This window comes from Phascolarctos cinereus, unplaced genomic scaffold, assembly GCF_003287225.1.
Source record: "Phascolarctos cinereus isolate Bilbo 61053 unplaced genomic scaffold, phaCin_HiC Scaffold_2;HRSCAF=192, whole genome shotgun sequence".
Lineage (NCBI taxonomy): Eukaryota > Metazoa > Chordata > Mammalia > Diprotodontia > Phascolarctidae > Phascolarctos > Phascolarctos cinereus.
In genome coordinates this window covers 269,599,569-269,617,504 of record NW_027555625.1, presented here as the reverse complement: position 1 = coordinate 269,617,504, position 17,936 = coordinate 269,599,569, and the positions used below count along the sequence as shown (strand labels likewise).

Sequence of the window (17,936 nt, the reverse complement as noted above, 5' to 3'; positions counted from 1 at the left end):
AAGCGGGCCTTGGATTGGCCAAGACGCGTCGGGGGAAGTCGCAAGGCGTGCGTGCACGAGGCCGGCGCCGCTCCCGAAGAGCGTGGAACGCGCTGGGGCGTACGAACGGAAGCCCAGGCAGGACACGCGGTCGGGGGCGGGAAGTACGGACGCCGCAGCGGCGCCCTGGTTGAGAAACGCGACCGGCGTAGGTCCCGGGAGCAACTGCCGCCCTATCTCGGAGGCCGGCGGCGAAGTCGTTGGGGCTCCCCCGGGGGAGACGAGGGCCGAGGTGGCCATGGCGGAAAGGCCAGAGGACCTGAACCTTCCCAACGCCGTCATCACCAGGATCATCAAGGAGGCGGTGAGCGGAGTCGGGCCGGGGCCGGGGGCCGGACTGGGGCCGGGGCCGGGGCCGGGGTCGGAGCTGGAGCTCACCCCACTAATCCCGGTGCCGTCTCCCCTTTGTAGCTCCCCGACGGCGTCAACATCTCCAAAGAGGCCCGAAGCGCCATCTCCCGGGCTGCCAGCGTGTTCGTGCTGTACGCCACGTCCTGGTGAGAGGCTCGGGCCCCAGGAGGGCCCCGGGCGGGTCGCTGGTCGGAGCCCGGCGGGACTGTTTGCCCTTCCTTACCCGGGGCTGTCGGGCCTCTGCTCCCCGCAGCGCCCCCGCCCTGGTGCCCGGAACGTAGCTCACCTAAGTCCCCAGCTCTCCTCAAGCCTCTGGCCGCCTCCTCCAAGAAGCTTTCTCCGCCCTAACTCTAGTTAACCCTTATCAGTTTATTTTTTGGTATTTATGTATCTGTGTACATGTATTTCCACCACAGAAATGTAAGCTCTTTGAGGGCAGGGACGGTTTTCTGTTGGATTTTGTATCCCCAAGAGCTGCTTGGCTTATACATGGAGAGAGAGCCAGAAACCAGGAAGACTTGGGATCAGGTCCAGATTCTGACCCATAGCTTGGGAGTGAGACCCATGACAAGTCACTTAACCTCTAAAACAAGTTTAGAGAAGGAGTGGAAGTTTTCCTGAACTGAGAGTGCCCTATCCCAGTGAAATCATAATAGGTCCAGTGACAGACTCTCTCTTAAGCACTTAGCTCAGTCTTAAGAAATGTAGGTTGACTTGAGTTTGGAGATAATCAAGTAGAGCTTCCTCATTCTCAAGTTGATCTCACAGAGGCTGTGATGAAAAGACTTGTTGAAGGTCCCACAACCAATTAACAGAATTAGGACTTGAACCCAGCTGGCTGTCTTTACTCTTGGTCCAGCTCTGATACTCCCTCCACAATGCCATGCTGCCTCCTCAGGTGAGCTTCACCACCCCTAGTCCTCTGTAGGAGCAAAGTATTACTATCAATGTTGACTGTATTAGAAATTTAAATGTGTTCGTGTTATGAAAATAGTGTTGACATCATGGACTGTCTGAAGTGATCTTAGGGGAGAGCCACTAGTCTGACCTCAAAGGTCAGCTTCTCTTTAGGCTTCAGCTTCTATTTCTATATTTGTAGAATAAGGAGTTGGAAAGATGAAAAGCACATTTGTGATGTAGCCAAGTTCCTTCCACATGGCTTAAAATTGCTGTACCTGGTATCTTTCACACTTTCTTTCCCAGACTAGAGTAATTGGGATTTGTAAGTACAGGTTACATAAAGTTTGAGGCTACAGGTACTCTCCCTAGAAGTGGGTTTGGTCAGGTGATCAGATTTGCTTATACATTCTTGTTAATTGTCTTGGGGTAGGAATTGGTCAAGATAATTCATTTCTCCTTTTTTTTTCTAAGTGCAAACAACTTTGCAATGAAAGGAAAACGGAAGACCCTAAATGCTGGTGATGTGCTATCAGCAATGGAAGAGATGGAATTTCAGCGATTCATTTCACCTTTGAAAGAAGCACTAGATGGTAACAACTCTTGTATTTGGGCCAAGTTAAACTTCTTGGTAAAAATGATGGTCATGTGATTTAACCACATGGACTTAATATAGTATTGAGTATTGGATGTATCTTCATTGGAACCTGTCTTGGATCGAGTAGCCTCTCCACTTTGAAATGGAATAAGCTGTTAGAATAAGATAATTTGGTTCTGTTCATTTAGCCTTGCCTTATGATGGCTTCCTTCTATTTCTAGCATATAGGCGTGAACAGAAAGGTAAGAAGGAAGCTTCAGAGCAAAAAAAGAAGGACAAAGACAAAAGAACAGATTCTGAGGAGCAAGACAAGATCAGGGAAGATGATAATGATGAAGATGATGAAAGAATGGAAGAGGAGGAGCAGAATGAAGAAGAAGAGGTTGACAATTGAGAGGCTGACAATGGAAAGAATGAGTCAGATGATAAGAAACTTGGGGTTCGACACTGTTGCCTCCATTGTACTGTTTGACAGAGAATTCTGTGGCCTTTTCCTCCACTGCTAAGAATGCTGATATATGAGGACCTGGGAATACTTCCTGAATAATCCCCAAACCAGAGTTTTTCTGAATGAGGTCTTTCTCATTTCATTTAACATAATCCGTAAATTGTGACCTTTTGACAAGGTAGGTTATGAATTGCCATTTGATCAAATTTTTATAGGAAAAATGTAGAAAATTCATATATTTCACTTCCTGTTTTATGACCCAAATTTCATGCTATCTATTATTTAGGGGCTGTAGAGGCAGCTGAAAATTGGAGAGGTTTGAACTCCTGTGATAGATTGACTATATAGCTCATTGAAAGAGTAATGGAACCACTCTGGATTTGGGGGGCTGTCCAAAAAGTCTGGGGTTAAAGACCGCAACTTTCATCACTTTGAAAGTAACTTTTGGCAAGGTTCTGCCTTTGGTTTGTAACTGATTAGCTTCTCTTCTTGAGTCTTCCTTCCTGTAGTCTCTTGCTGAGTTTGGAAGTTGGTCCCTATTTGCCACCCCCTACTTAGCACTTTGTTTTGAAGTTTGTACTTCACTATATTGGTGGAGTGTTGGGTCTGATATAAAGCAGGCATTTCACCTCAAAATTCTCTTCCCTTCCCCTGCCTCCTGAACAAAACTTTGAAAGCAGACCTTCTTGTATGTGTAGTCCCTTTACTTTTGATTTTGTAGTGAACCTCACAAGTATTTCATCCTTGTAAGCACTTGGCTTTTTTATGTAACAAATGGCAAGCTCTGAAATTCATTTCCTCCAGGTACAACACAGTCGCTCTCTCCAGACTGTTCTTTGCTTTGCTAACTTGTGACCTGCAATCCAGCTTAATTTAAGAAATGTAATGTTTTCTTCCAATCCCAAAGTTCTGATTCTTGTCTTTTAAAGACAGCTGGATAGAATAACTGTTAATGAAATATAATAATGCTTAGGAATATAATTCTAGTAAACCACTTTTCTAAAGTGGTTTTGGTGGGGGCCTTCATCTTTTGTTAGGTTTCCCCTTCCATTCACTCCCAGGTAGTGTTTAGCTAGAGGGGGCTCCCACAGTGACCACATTCAGTCCCTTTATTAAGAGAGCTACCTTGAGAATTGGGAGTAAAGGTTCTTGCCAACTTCTCCCCCTAGTCCGTCTTAATTTTTTTGGTCTAAAAAATACTAATAGTAACCCCACTCCAAATGGAGTATGACAGGTGAACAAAGTAATCTGCTACCATTTAATCATTAATGGATTATAGGGACAAGTTTGTTGATAAATGAGGGAAGAATCTCATTTCTCTACATTTGGAGGAGGGAAATATAGTGGTTTGTATAAATAAAGAATGTTGTTTAAATTGTTACCTTTTGCTATTCCACGTCTGTTTGTGGTGACTTTTTGGAAAGAACTGACCTCTTTATTGAATCTTCCATATTTTATAATATGGGAACTATGGAAAATGAGTGTTGCAGGCCTGCTGGCAGAGCAGTCCAGTCCGAGGCAGGATCAAGCCAGATTCCCAGCCTCGGTGCCAGAGGTGGCCGATGAACCTGCAGCACCTGGTGGGGGACAGGTGGCTCCTGGAGCCCAGCCAAGATTGAGGAACAGAAGATGATTGAGAAGGCCATGGAGAGCTGTGCCTTCAAGGCCTCCCTGGCCTGTGTCAGGGAATGTGTCTCGGGAGGAGCTTTTGGAGTGTTCACTGCTGGCATTGATACAAATGGTGGGCTTTGACCCAAAGTATCCCTATCAAACACCAACTGCAAGAGAAGTTCTTAAAGATATGGGATAGAGAGAGGAATGTCCTATCTCAAAAATTTTGCCATTGTGGGGGCCATATTTTCCTGTAGCAAGTGTCTGGTAGAATCCTGTCAGGGAAAATCTGACTGGAAGAACAGCGTCCTCAGCAGCTGCATCACTGAAGGAGCCATTGGCTTTAGAGCTGGGTTAAAGGCTGGGGCCGCCGATTGTGGAGGTTTTTCTGCTTCCTTTGCTGTGATTGATTATTACTTACAATGAGAGGAGCTTCTCTTGGGTGAGGAGCCCAGCACCCCATCAGGAGCCATGCAGTGGAGGAGGCCTGTCCTTTAAGGACTTTGCCTGGACCATGAGTGTGAAAGATTCACTAGGTTTGCTTCCCCTCTTTTTGAGTAGTGGGTGACACAAAGCAGACTCTGTTGGGTGCTGCTGCTTCCAGTTTCATGAGCAGCTATACTCAGCTCTTTCCAGGTGCTGGCAGACTGTCTTTCATGGTGATCCTCAGTCCTTCCTGGACTCCACCCAGAAATTTCTAATGAGAAATGCCACAGAATAGCCCCATTGAACAGATCAGGGACATTTTGTTGACTTCAAGGAGTTATGAATCCTGACTGCAACTGTCCAACCTGCCTTTGTTACTGCTAAAATAGACATTCTTTACTATCCTGTGTTGAGATGTGTTGCAAGCAACATATCATAAGGTCCCCTTATTTGAGGGGAGGGGGAGGGCATGGGGGGGGCAAAGTAAAATTTACTTGTTCCTTCGGCCCATTCTGTGTGTGGCTAGGGAATGGTTCCATCCTGTTGGCTACCACCAGGCCATCTTTGCTGTGGAAATTGTATATTTAAATACAGTATGAAAAGACAAAAAAAGAAAATTAGTTTTGCAGCACCCTGGGTGGCCAGTAGGTGTTCCTCAAGTACCAGAAATAGCTCAGCAGTTATGTTCTTTATGATACTGCTTTTGTTGATTAAATATTTTCAAATCTTGAAAATTATTTGAAATTATTACCTCAAAATTCCCTTCCCATTCAGCCCTGTTAATTCTTTCACAAGTATATTCTTTGCCTGCTGGGTCATGTCATGAATGAATATTTGTTAAATGTTGAAAGAACTTGGAGGGGGGAAGGATTGTGTTGTGCCTAACCATGAAAAGACTAAAGGGGAGGGAAAGATAGGATTGCTGGTCTTTAAAGTACCAGAAGGGCTGTTAGGGAAAAGAGAACAAGTTCCTTTTATTAGGCTCCAGAGGGGAGAAGTAGAACCCTGTAAATAGATGTTATAGGAAAGCAAATGGCAGTTCATCATACGAAGGAAGCGCTTTCTAGCAACGCGAGGTCTCCAAAAGATGAGGTTGCTTTGTGGGAAAGTGAGCTGCTGCTTCCTGAAAATATTCAAGAAGAGCCTGGATGACCACCCGAAACTGTGAAGAAGGAGTTGGCTTTTGAGTTTGGTTTTTTTGTTGTTGTTTAGTTAACAAGTATTTTCTCTTCTTCCTCTACTCCTCAGTTTGAAAGAAAAACAAAATCCTTGTTAAAAAATATATATTCTTAATACCTGCCTTCCATGACTGGTGTGAGAATTAAATGAGGTAATATTTGTAAAGTGGTATATAAATGCTAACTATTATTAGTTGTTGTTGTAGTCGAGCAAAACAAATTCCCACATTGTCTGCATCCAAAACCTGTGTGCCTCATTCTGCTTCTTGAATCTATCACTTCAGGTGGTAGGTTCATCATCACTCCTCTGGATTCATAGTTGGTCATCAAATTAATCAGAATTCTTAAGTCTTTCAAAATTGTTGTACAAATTGTACTCCTGGTTTTGTTCACTTTACATCAGTTCATACAAGTCTCCCCAAATTTCTCTGAACCCATCCCTTCAGCATTTCTTAATGGCACTATTGAATTCCTATACCATAATTTGTTCAGTCATTCCCTGACTGATTGGCATCCCCTTGGTTTCCAGTTCTTTGCCACTACAAAAAGAACTACTCCAACAATTTTTGTATGTATGAATCCTTTTCCTCTGATCTCTTTGGGGATAGGCTTAGTAAAGATTATTGCTGAGTCAGAAGGTAAGTGTGCAGTTCAGAGCCTTTTGGGGCAGAGTTCCAAATTGCTTTCCAGAATGGAGGTACCAATTCATAAGTTCATTAATAGTGCATTATTATGGCTGTTTTACTACAGTCCCTTCCAACATTTGTCATCTTTGCCAATGTGATAGTTGTGAGGTGGAACCAAGAACTGCTTCGATTTAATTTTAATTTCTCTATTAGTGACTTGAAGCTTTTTGTTTTTTCAGATAGCTTGGATATAAGAAGTTTCCTCAATTTGCTGAGATGTTGGACTAGCTAACTTCTAAGATTCTATGATTCTTGATGGAGTTCTTGTCCTGTCACACCTGAATTACTGCACTTGCTTCTCAGCTAATTTTCCTTTTAGTCTTCCAATCTGTACAAAAACCATTTGCAATGTGACTTTGTTATGGCAAGTCCAACTCCATTCAGGTATTCAAAGTCCTCCATAAATGTGGCCCAACTTTAGTATCCAGCCATATCCTCTGCTATTCTACATACAGCATTTGCCCCGTTCACTCTGGTCTCATTAAAACACTTGTGTGTCGTTTTCCAATGCCCTTACAACTTCTACCTTGTAAGGGCAGGCCCAAAGACTCCATCCCACTTGTTTCTAGCTCTTCTCTGAACACTTCCTGCATTTGTTTTCTAGTTCACACACTTGTGTTACGTCCTGTCTACAACACTATTGTAAGCAGGCAAGGAACGTCTTCGTCATCTTTTGGCCAGCGCTGTCACACGTGGAAGCTCAGTAACTGCTTGACTTGTGTCCTCTCTTACTGGAGTCATAAGCCTCAACCCTCCCCGTCTCACCAGCCACTCATTGGTTGTCCGGTAGGCGGTTTCGCGTTGGACTTTGATCTCAGTAGGGTAGGGTATCCCCCGCGCGACGACAGTGTCCGCACTCTCATAGGGTGCTCAATTAGCAAAGTAACGGGGCTGCTCAGTCCACGCCCCGCCTGCCCGCTGAGGGTGGAGGGAGGCTGGCCCGGGGCGGAGCCAGCCAGTAGGGGACAGCAGCGGGCCCCGAGGGGGCGGGGCCTGGCCGGGAGAAGCTGCTTCCGGGTGAGCCCGCCCCACCCCCACGTGGGCTTACTTAGAACCGCGGCGGCGAGCTCCCGGTCAGCAGCGCGCTCAGGCTCTCCGCGGCGGCTCCTGGTAAGCAGGGACCTGGGTTACGGGCTGGCACCGAGTGACTGGGCCGGGGAGCCTCCCAGAGGAGCGTGCCCAGCCGCCCCCCACCCTCCGGCCAGACTGGGCAGCCCTCGCTGGAGGGTCGCCTCCCCCATCTCCAGACTGACCATCGCAGCCCCAAGCTTCACGACCCCCGGCCGCGGCCTCTCCTCCGTAGGGTGCGGGGTGGGAGCGGGAGGCATGAAAGAGACATCCGAGTTCGTAAATTGCAGGTTGTTAGAGCTGAAAGACAGCAGGCGGTCCCTCGTGCCTGATTTTACAGAAGAAATAGAGTAAGAGAGGGAAATTGACTTGTCCAAGGTCACACTGTCAGTGAGTAGCAGAGTCTGGTAACCTGGCTCCCTAGAGCCTTATTTCTGCCCCAGGCTTCCTCCACCGATTCCAGTAGAGCCATCCTTCCCCCAGTCGCAGCCTCCTGGATGCAAGTTCCTCCCGGGTCCATGCTAACCCAGGCATGAGCCCTCTGACATGGGCTGGGGAGCCCGCTTTACAAGGTCCCAGGGTTTTTAAACGTCTCTGGTTCAGACCGAGTTCCTTTCCTTTGACTGCTACCGTAATGGTACATCTGTGCTGCTGCCCCTGCGGATATGGAAAGCAAAGTCAGGGCCCAGAGCCAGGGCTGGGGTCACATGGCCTGCCCTTGAGTATACCTTGGAAGCCGGTCCCAAACTAACCGACCAGCCTGAGCCTTTGCCCTGCAAGAACTGACCCTAGGACTTTTTACTTTCTCTCCCAAGTCCCAGGACCCAGCACCAAGATACAAATACCAAGATACAAAAAGTTCTCTACGTCTTCAAGGCTACCAGGGCAAACTGCCAGTCTAGGGTAGTGAGAGTTTAATGCCCCTTTTCTGACTGAGTAATTTGATTTCACCGTCCAGACAGTACCCACTCCCCACTCCTTGGCAAGGAGACTGTATTTTCCAGACTGTAAGCTTAGGGAATTTTTTCTGCTTCTGCCATTGTCTGTTCCTTTAATGTCCCTCTAGGCTTTAGTAGTCTAATGTGATGGTGTTTACAGTTGCTCCCTCCTCCCTTATACCTCTTATAAGCCAGCACCCTTGGTAGTAGTGTCTGCTGAACCTCCTATCTGCTGACTTTGTTGCCCTCTTATTGCCAACCAAGAGAGGGTTCTTCTCTCAACCCTTAAAAAAAAAAGTACAAGTTTCCTGATGTTACATGCGTTCTAGTAGAAGGGGCATTTGAACAGGGAATGGGAGACCTGGATTCTAGTTCTGGCATCACTACTAATTGTGTGACCTTGGGCAAGTCATTTTACTGCCCTGGGCCTCAATTTCCTCTGAAAAAATGGAGTTGGTCTCTTCTAGCTTTAATATTCTAGGATTCTATAATAACTTCTCCATAGTACCTGGATCTTTTTGTCTGGTTCCCTGAATCTGGTTGCTGCTGGTGGCAAGCTGTGATCTCAAACTCCTTCACTGAATCACTGGTGAAATTACAAGATGGGATAGTATTTGACAAGTATACCTGTTTTTGAAGGGTTTGCCCAGCCTTTTACCCCTTTTCTGCCAAAGCTCCCAAAATCTGAAACAACTCCTCCTAGATCTGTTACTCTGCCTAGCATCTGACAGTGCAGAGAAGTCAGGCCTTGTGAAACATTAGCAATTTTGGGTGAAGTTGTGGTAGAAGAGGATGGAGTTGTTGACTCAAATGAGGTGAATAAATTATCTGGGATTTCACTGGTCCAAGACTAGCCCTATCTCTATATAGTGATATGATGGTATCCAAGAAGTGGTTGTTCTTGGGATTGCTTAAGAGATCTTCCTATTGCATGCTAACCTGCACCTACTGAGGATGAGGAACGAGATAGATTGACACTGCTATAAAATGCCCAGCAGAAAGTTGTCTCACAAGAGCTGATATTCAGAAGCCAAAGAATTGGGACCAACGTTAGTTATCTGCTTCCTCTATCATACTGTGGTTCCCTTGCCCCTCAGAAGTGTAAAAAATCATATAAGATGGCAGAGGTCAAGACACCTTCGAAATCCAACCTCTTCATTTTACAGATAAGGAACCTGCGGAGGTCTGTGGAATGTGGGCAGTTGGGCGAGCACAATGTGTAAGCCTGTAGCTCACTTCTGTCCCAGTTGTGGCCTATCCCAATGTGTCTGTGGCCCTAAGATAGGATTTTGGAGAGAGATAGAGGGCTGAGTGTATGTACTGGGTAAGGTGGCAGTATTTGAGGGGGAAAGGATATGGTGTGTGTTGGGGGTGGGAAAGAGAGGTAGTGTGTTAACCCTGGGGTGTGGCAAAAGCCTGAGGCGTTGTGTTTCTAGTGATAACACAACCACCAAACAGGACTGGGCCTTGAAAATTAAGATAAGCCTTCTAGGTTGACTGGGAAAGGAGCCAGAAACTGCCAGGTGCCCAGAGTTCATCGGTAGTAGATTAAACAGCAGCAATACCAATCTACTGGCCACATTGGAATTGTAGGAGACCCAGCTGGGGTAAAGCCTAGAAAACTCAGTTGCCCCTACACTATCACCTCCCTCATCTCTGCCTGCCTGCCTGCTGGAATTCTTGTTATTTATCACCTCAAAATTGATGTGTTTAAAACTGAACCTCTTATCTCTACTGCTCTAGCCCAAAATTGTTACATCGGTCTCTTAATTCATGCCCCTGCTTCCAGTTTCTTCCCTTTTCTAGTCAATACTGTACCTGCTGCCAGATTCAGCTTCCAAAGGCACAGCTCTGATCATCACATAACTCCTTTGCTTCCCTGTTACCTGTGGGATGCAAAGTTTGAGCTTCCCAGCTTAGGCATCAAGGCCCTCTACAGTATTGCTCCTGCTTGCCTTTTTGCGTTGTGTATTTGTCTGTCTCTGTGTCTGTGTATATATACATATATATATGCATATACATTTGTGTCCTTTTTTTCTTCTTAAAATTGTAAGATCCTTGAGAGCAGGAACTATCTGTGAGCCTTCTTTTGTCTTGTAAGAGCCCCTAGCACAGGGCTGGGTATGAGGCGGTCAGTAAATACTTCTTTTCTTGTCTCAAGAACTCCTGCGGAGCCCCAGTCATGCAGCCAGAGTCCTTGCTTCACAGCGGCTACTTCCACCCCCTGTTGAGAAACTGGCAGACAGCAGCCAGTACCTTTGATGCCTCCAATCTCATCTACCCCATCTTTGTCACGTAAGTTCCTGGGAATATGGCCAACTTCAGTCTGTTTGTGGGGTTTGGTAGTGGGAAGAAAGGTCTTGCAGAGGTCAGCTTGCACCAACTGACCCAGTAAGGGCATCTGGCTACTGAAATAGGCTTATCTACCTGCCTCCTCTCTCTCGGGGGAAACTATAAGCCCTCTTTAGGAATTACCTGCTCCTGACCCTCCCTGTTTTACCAGCTTGAGCAAATAACTTCCTCTTTGAGCTTGTGAATCCTTCTCCTGCCCAGCTCACAAATACAATGATTAGCAAATCAAATAGCAAATTAGCAAATACAATGGTTAACAAAGTCCTTTGAAAAATCATAAAGCTTTCACAAAGTCATAAAATCTAATTGTGGGGTGTTATTGTTATTGTTGTGATTGTTGTTACAAATAAGAGATAATGAGCAAGAGGCCAAGTGGTTCTTCAAGCTGACCCTCGTGGGCTACTTGAGTGCTGGTGTGAGCACCGTAGGATGAACATCTGGTCATCGATTATGCTGGGGTTCAGAAAGTCTGTTTTGTTATTTCAACCAGAGATAATTAGGCTATGGAGAGTCCTTTCACACCAGTAAGACATACAAGTAAAACAGAAAGCAAATGTGAGCTGTTGCTAGCCCCAGTACAGGTCACTGGTCTCCTGTTCAGGATACACCCCTATGCCCTGATGGGTGGGTCTACCCAGGGAATCATCTTCTAGATCACAAGATTGTGTCAAGATACTTCATTCTCCATTTTTATATCTACTCAGCTCTTTTCCCCTCATCCCCTACCCATCCTCCCATACCTTACCCCCTCTGCTTCCTCCAGGGACATACCTGATGCTGTGCAACCAATCGACAGCCTTCCTGGCATTGCCAGGTAAGAGAGATGCTCCTGGAAGATCTCTAGGAGAAGGGAAGAGTGACTAGAATTCTGGGTTAGAAATTAGGAGATCTGGGTTCTAATCTAGGCTCACCTACTAACTAGCTGTGTGATCACGGAGGTAAGTCACTTTAAACTCCCTGGTCTTCACTGCCAGATGAGAGTAATTCAATCTGCCCTACCCATTTCGTGGAGTTTTTGTGAGGACTCAGTGAGATAACAGATGTAAAACCACTTTGGGAAGTATGAAATGTAATGTACAGCCCTTCGCCCTATAATATCCTCATATCCTGCACCTTCCACTCCTGCCTTGATCAGACTTTTATTAAACACCTATGCATGCAATACCCTTCACAAGAGAATAACACAGATAGGTCCAACCTCTCTCGCTCTCCAGCCTCAATCTGAAACCCTAAGATAAGGTCCCAAGAAGGATGAGCAAACTGTCTTCCCAAAGTTCAGGCTGCCCTTCCTCCTTCCCCAGGTATGGTGTGAATAAACTGGAAGAGATGCTTAAGCCCTTAGTAGCCAAGGGCCTACAAAGTGTCCTGATCTTTGGGGTACCCAGCAAAGTCACCAAGGTAAGAACATGGGTAGCAAGGTGTGGCTGGGTGAAGAAAGGAGAGGCTAACCCCTCAGGGGAAGAGAAGGACAAGGGGAAGAATGTGTGGTAGGAGTGAGAGTTGAGGACCTGCATGGTGAAGAGGCATGGATAGCGGTGATAAAGCCATCCTCACTCAACCAGGATGAGTTGGGCTCAGGAGCTGACACAGAAGACACCCCAGCCATTCAAGCAATCCGTCTGCTGCGCAAGGTGTTTCCCAGGCTACTGGTGGCCTGTGATGTATGCCTGTGTCCCTACACCTCACACGGTCACTGTGGTGAGTCCTGAGCTCCCCAGACTCTGCTTCTGCTACGCACTCCTCTCCCCACCAGTCCCATCTCTTTCCTCCTGTTCTGCCATCAAGGCTAAGTCCTGGTGAATCCAGGAGTTTTCCTGGGTTGGGAGGCAGAGGGGGATCCCAGAACCTTTCCTGAGTCCCAGCTGGGTGTCCTACAGGGCTCCTGAGGGAGGATGGCTCGTTGCGGGCTGAGGACAGCAGCAGAAGGTTGGCAGAAATTGCTCTAGCCTATGCCAAGGCAGGTAAGTAACCAAATATCACATGGCCCTTGATGGAAGGGAAAGAGAAAACATGTTCTGGGTATTTGAAGGCCTGGTTAGTTCTGGGAGACAAACAGAATACAGAATCTCTTTGTCTACAGAATCAGACATGATTAGAGCTGATGGAAACCTTGGAAAATGTCTAGTTCAATCCCCTCCCATCTTCTAACCCCTCTAGGCTGCCAGGTGGTGGCTCCATCAGACATGATGGATGGGCGAATTGCTGCTATCAAAGAGGCATTGATTACCCATGGGCTGGCAACAAGGTAACGGGGCAGGGGGCTGAGGTAGTGCCCTGGAAGAGGTGGCAAATAAGAGGGAGGTGGCTGCCAGGGACTGAAAGCCAAGCCCCTCCCCAGTCTATGCCTAGAATCTATGGGCTTATCAGCTTATTAGGACATAAAGCTATAAAGTCCTCCTACCACATTTTACAGATGAGGAAACTGACTCAAAAAGGGTAGGTGATTTATCCAAACTCACCAGGGCAGTAATTAGAGCCTGGGGCTCCTGGCTCCAAATTTAGAGCTCTTTTGGCAGAATACTCAGTCCAGACTTTCTCCCAACAGGTATCAGTGATGAGCTATAGTGCCAAGTTTGCTTCTTGTTTCTATGGTCCTTTCCGGTGAGTGGAAATTGGAGGCAATGAGAGGAATTGGCACCAGGCAACCCTGGTATTCCCAGTCTGTGGTAAGACCCCAGGAGCCAGAGGCCAAGTTAGCCCCATCCTGATGACCTGGCTTTTTTCCCACTCCACAGGGATGCAGCACATTCTAGCCCTGCTTTCGGTGACCGACGCTGTTATCAACTGCCTCCTGGGGCTCGGGGCCTGGCCCTTCGAGCTGTGGTGTGTAAATGGGGACAAGCCCCACCCCTCCCTACCCCAACCATTCCTTTATCACCCTCCCCTCCTTCCCTAAGAACCCTGTTGCACCTTCCTCCTTCCCCCAACCACAGGATTTCCTACTGTCTGCCTTGGAAGTGGTTTGGGGGAGGAGCTTTGGAGGTCACATTGTCCATCCCATGTGCCTTAGGATCGAGATGTTCGGGAGGGAGCAGATATCCTGATGGTCAAGCCAGGGTTGCCATACTTGGACATTGTAAGAGAAGTGAAGAACAAGGTGAGTGGAGGACAAAATCAAAAGCAGAACTGTGAGAGAGGGGAGGATTCTGCAGAATTTTTGAATCACAGAATGAGTGGGAAGGTCACATTTAGTCTAATATCCCCTCCTATATCATCTTTGACAGAAGATCATTCAGCTTCTTCTTGGCTACTTCTGGTAACAGGGAACTCACCACCTCATAATAAAGCTAGTCAGTCTTTTATTAGTCCTGAAGTTTGACACATAAAAAAGTCAGGTTGCTCAGACAAGAACAGGGCGGGCCACAGTGTGGGGGAGATGGGAGCATGCTTCCTTAAGGGCACCATCAGCCACTCCCTGTAACTTAGCTCATCCCCTTCTCCAGCACACTGTCCTGCCCCTTGCTGTGTATCACGTTTCTGGGGAGTTCGCCATGCTGTGGCATGGGGCCAAAGCTGGGGCTTTTGACCTCAAGACCGCTGTGATGGAGGCCATGACAGCCTTCCGAAGAGCAGGTACGCAAGGCAGGGATTGGGGGAGGACCCTCCTCCACCGCTTCCGAGACACTGAAATAAAGAGTGAATTAGTACTCTGTCTGCAAACTCTGGTGGGCTGAAGGCTTTGGCTTCAGTTGAGGAAGCAGGCCCACAGTGAGGATATGGATAATGATAGTCACTTAAAATTAAGACTTTAAGGTTCACCGAATGATTTCCTCCCAAGAGCCTTTTATGGTAAATAAGACAAATAATATTCCCACCTTACAATGAGGAAAGTGAGTCTCTACAAGACCAAGGATTTGCCTAGCTTAGATGTGTTGGAGGGAGGGTCAGTCAGTCAGTCTGGCAATGAGTATTCACTGGGTTTGAGCCAGGTCTCCTGACTCAAGGTGAGTCTGTGCCTTCACCCATTTCATCATGTTGACCCTTTAGCCTCTAAAACACATGATGCTTCTCTGGTGGCTGCAAATACTGCGGAAAGGTCCCAGGCAGTGCCCATTGCTCCTGAGGGTGGGCAGAGCATACAGGCCAGCGGGATACCTCCATGCCAGCCATGGTACTGCCACCCCCTTTTCTTTTCCTCTAAATACAGGTGCTGATATCATCATCACCTACTACACACCTCAGCTCTTACAATGGCTAAAGGAGCCATGATGGACAGATAGAGAGTACAAGAACTAAGAATGTTTTTTAAATGAAGAAAAACAAAAAAAAGAAGATAAGCCAGAGGCCTTACAGAAGTGAAAACCAGAGTAAAAGGTGCTTCAAAATTGTCCCTTCTCCCTTCTTCCTGCCCCCGCACCCAGGGCCCCTTGGACCTCCCTTCCTTCATCGCTGGCAGCCCATGGGAAGGCTTGGTGAGCACGCAGAGCCTTGAAGCCCTCAGCACCACTACCCCCTCCTTCTCAAGGCAGCTCTGCTCTTCAAGCCTCCTGCTTTTTGTGGTCTGTCGAGCAGACCCCTCACCTGGAAGCTCCTCTTCTCTGGGTGTTACTGTCACACTTTCTTTTAGAAAACCTCCAGGTTTTATTTAGCTCCTCAAGTGTCCTGACCTACTGAGACCAGGGAGATCCTGCCTTCTACTAGAATCATTTCAAGCCAACAGAAACCATCCAGCAATGAGTAAACAAGGAGCAGGGCCTTAGAAGAGTGACATTGGCATAGCAGAATCTCTGAGAGTGAGGTGACAGTGCTGATACCCAGTAGTGGAAAGAGTATTAGACCTGGAGTTCAACGACCCTCATCTGTGATACTTGTACTGCTTGCCTCCCAGGATCTTTGTGACAAAAGCACTTTCTAAATGCTATGAAAATGTGAATCATTGGTATTACCATTATTATCTCCAGGGCTGAAGCTTAAGTCTAAAGTGAAGGTCTTGGACTGTTGTTGCTTTATGTGAAGGGTCGATTCTGTGATTCTCTTACAGCCCAGTGCTGTTCTCTGTGCCTGGTGTCATTGGTGTGACTGTCCCCTGCCTATAAAAATAAAATGCTAGGAAGCAGGATTATGTTAGACACCAGAGTGAGTTGGTCCTGGTGAGTTGAGGAGGGAAAATCAAATACCACCCTAGTGTGTCAAATTAGTCCAGCGTCCTGTTTTTATCTGTCTGTCTGTAGCTCTGCTGCTTATCTGAGTGAAAATGTGAAAGTTTTCTCCTCTCTGGGCCTGAGTTTCTTCTGTAAAATGAAGGAATTGGATTCGATATCCTCGAGTCTGGAGTCAGGGACCTGTGTTCATATTCTTCTGCTGATGCTTAACATCTCTCTGAGTAAATCCCTTAGCCTCTTTGGGCCTCAGTTTCCTCATCTGTAAAATGAGGGGATTAGATGATTTCTGAGGTCTTCTGCAGCCCCCAAGTGCAGTGGTCCACGAGCTGGCAGATAAGAGCTTTTGCTGACAGACAAAAACAAATTCAGTTCAAATGACTCGGCATCATAGATTTTTTGAAAACTATTTTTGAAAGACCCCAGGGATCATCAGGATGTTAAAATAAAATAAAGTTATATTTTTAAAATCCAGCTTTATTCAGTTCAAGGACAAGTATGATATGTTTCTCAGCTCAAATTTGTTTCAGTTTGATTACATTTTCTGCCCTGGATCAAGCCTCCCATGATCAGCAGATCTGGGGGGAGGGAAGGAATAGGCCTGCATACAGATGGGAGCCCCTTTCTTTATGTTTACACAGTACTTACTGCAGTTGCCTCACAGCAAACTTGTGAAGCAGGTAGTGCAGATGCTGTATTACACCTGTTTTAGAGGAAGAAACTTAAGGCTGAGGGGAAGTAATTTTCCCAGTCACAGAGCCAGTCAGCATTGGAGCTGGGGTGCAAACCTTAGGCTCTTTCCTCTAACTGTTCGTAGACATTATCTCATGAAGTCATTTCCCTTATATAATTTGATGTTCTTGCTCCCATTTATCAGAGGACACCTGGAGTTTGTTGTCTTTTAGGGTCACTTTTTTTTCCTCTTAGTGGAGTGGACTGTACTAAGAACCCAGCTCACTGTCCTACATATTCCAGTAATCGAGTGGCTGAAGTCTAGCATGGTCTGTGGTGGGGAGAGAGAAAAGCATATGGGAGGCTCTGACCCACAGCCTTGGCCATAGCAGTATAATGTTCTGTCCAAGTATTTTACCCAGACTGGATATTTAAACTGAGGGAGGTGGGACATCAGCATAAAAAGATAACCAGCAGTATCAGGGATTGTAGGCTGGCTGCCCAGTGAGGGGTACAGTTCCAAAGTGTTGGAGGATCCAGAGGTTACTTCAGCCTGGGGAGGTTAGGGAAGGCTTCATAGAGAAGACAAGGAATCTAGCCTAATTTTAAAGGACAGGCAAGATTTAGCTGAACCAAGAGGAGGAGAAAGAGGGAAAGCTTCCAACCCATCACTGGTATGAATAAAGGAGGAAAGGAGCAAGGCCTAAAAAGGGAGCTGTGAGTTCAGAAGGGGTGGGGGGGGATTAATGGAAAGAAAAGAGTGGATGGATTCAATGGAATGAGATCAAAGACAGCCTTCAGTATTTGGCTGAGGAGTTTCAACTATTCTTTAAGTAATGGGGAGTCATGGAAGGTTCACAAGCCAAGGATGCTACATGAGATAATGTTTGTAAAGTGCTTTGCCAACTTTGCACTCTGTAAGTGTCACTAATGTTTATGGGAAAGTCTGACAATGGAGGGTTGTGGGAATCCTACCTCTGCAGGGTTGTTGTGAGGCTGTAATGAGATCATGTATAGAAAAACTGCTTTGTAAATCTTAAAAAGTGACATGTAAATGTAAACTTGTCATCATCATTATTGGACAGAAGAGAGCCCAATCAATAAATATGAAGTGCTTACTTCATGCCAGGCACAGTGCTAAGTGCTGAGGATACAAAAAGAAACAAGACAGTCCCTGCTCTCGAGGAACTTACCTTCTAAAGGGGGAGGCAACGTGCAAACAAATCTATGCAAAGCAAGCATATATGATATAAGTAGGAAGTAATTAAATGTGAGACGGCTTCCTGTGGAAAGTGGAATTTTAGTTTAGTTAAAGGAAGCCAGGGAGATCAGCAGTCAGAGCAGAAGAGGGAGAATGTTCCAGGCATGGAGAACAGCCAGAGAAAATGCCTAGAGCTGACAGACGGAGTATCTTGTTCATGGAATGTCCAGGAGGCCAGTGTCACTGGATGGATCCAAGAGTTTCATGTTGGGAAGTGAGGTATAAGAACACTGCAAAGCTAGAAGGGGGCTGGGTTATGGAGGCTTTGAATGCCAAAGAGCATTTTGTGTTTGATCCTGGAGGTGATAGGAA

General features: G+C 46.5%; 2 protein-coding genes across 2 annotated transcripts; both read left to right on the top strand.

Moving 5' to 3' along the window:
- Nucleotides 1–120: 120 nt before the first annotated feature.
- On the top strand, nucleotides 121–3,714 carry POLE3 (DNA polymerase epsilon 3, accessory subunit). Its single transcript, XM_020965497.2, has 4 exons — nucleotides 121–343; nucleotides 451–536; nucleotides 1,762–1,880; nucleotides 2,107–3,714. The coding sequence occupies exons 1-4, from the start codon at nucleotides 278–280 to the stop codon at nucleotides 2,277–2,279; spliced, it is 444 nt and encodes a 147-aa protein (XP_020821156.1). The 5' UTR covers nucleotides 121–277; the 3' UTR covers nucleotides 2,280–3,714.
- A 3,522-nt stretch (nucleotides 3,715–7,236) lies between these two features.
- On the top strand, nucleotides 7,237–17,486 carry ALAD (aminolevulinate dehydratase). The gene is made up of 13 exons (XM_020965498.1): nucleotides 7,237–7,344; nucleotides 10,402–10,535; nucleotides 11,356–11,406; nucleotides 11,894–11,990; nucleotides 12,155–12,290; nucleotides 12,470–12,553; nucleotides 12,750–12,837; nucleotide 13,028; nucleotides 13,138–13,193; nucleotides 13,328–13,415; nucleotides 13,603–13,689; nucleotides 14,036–14,165; nucleotides 14,740–17,486. Exons 2-13 carry the CDS (start codon nucleotides 10,423–10,425, stop codon nucleotides 14,799–14,801), a joined length of 993 nt encoding a protein of 330 aa, XP_020821157.1. The 5' UTR covers nucleotides 7,237–7,344; nucleotides 10,402–10,422; the 3' UTR covers nucleotides 14,802–17,486.
- Nucleotides 17,487–17,936: the final 450 nt, after the last annotated feature.

Coding starts and splice junctions, on each gene's coding strand:
- POLE3 (XM_020965497.2), top strand. CDS start 278: ATGGCGGAAAGGCCAGAGGACCTGAACCTTCCCAACGCCGTCATCACC. Junction 344..450: donor CCAGGATCATCAAGGAGGCG/GTGAGCGGAGTC, acceptor TCCCCTTTGTAG/CTCCCCGACGGCGTCAACAT. Junction 537..1,761: donor GTGCTGTACGCCACGTCCTG/GTGAGAGGCTCG, acceptor TTTTTTTCTAAG/TGCAAACAACTTTGCAATGA.
- ALAD (XM_020965498.1), top strand. CDS start 10,423: ATGCAGCCAGAGTCCTTGCTTCACAGCGGCTACTTCCACCCCCTGTTG. Junction 11,991..12,154: donor TACCCAGCAAAGTCACCAAG/GTAAGAACATGG, acceptor TCACTCAACCAG/GATGAGTTGGGCTCAGGAGC. Junction 13,194..13,327: donor TGTTTCTATGGTCCTTTCCG/GTGAGTGGAAAT, acceptor CCCACTCCACAG/GGATGCAGCACATTCTAGCC.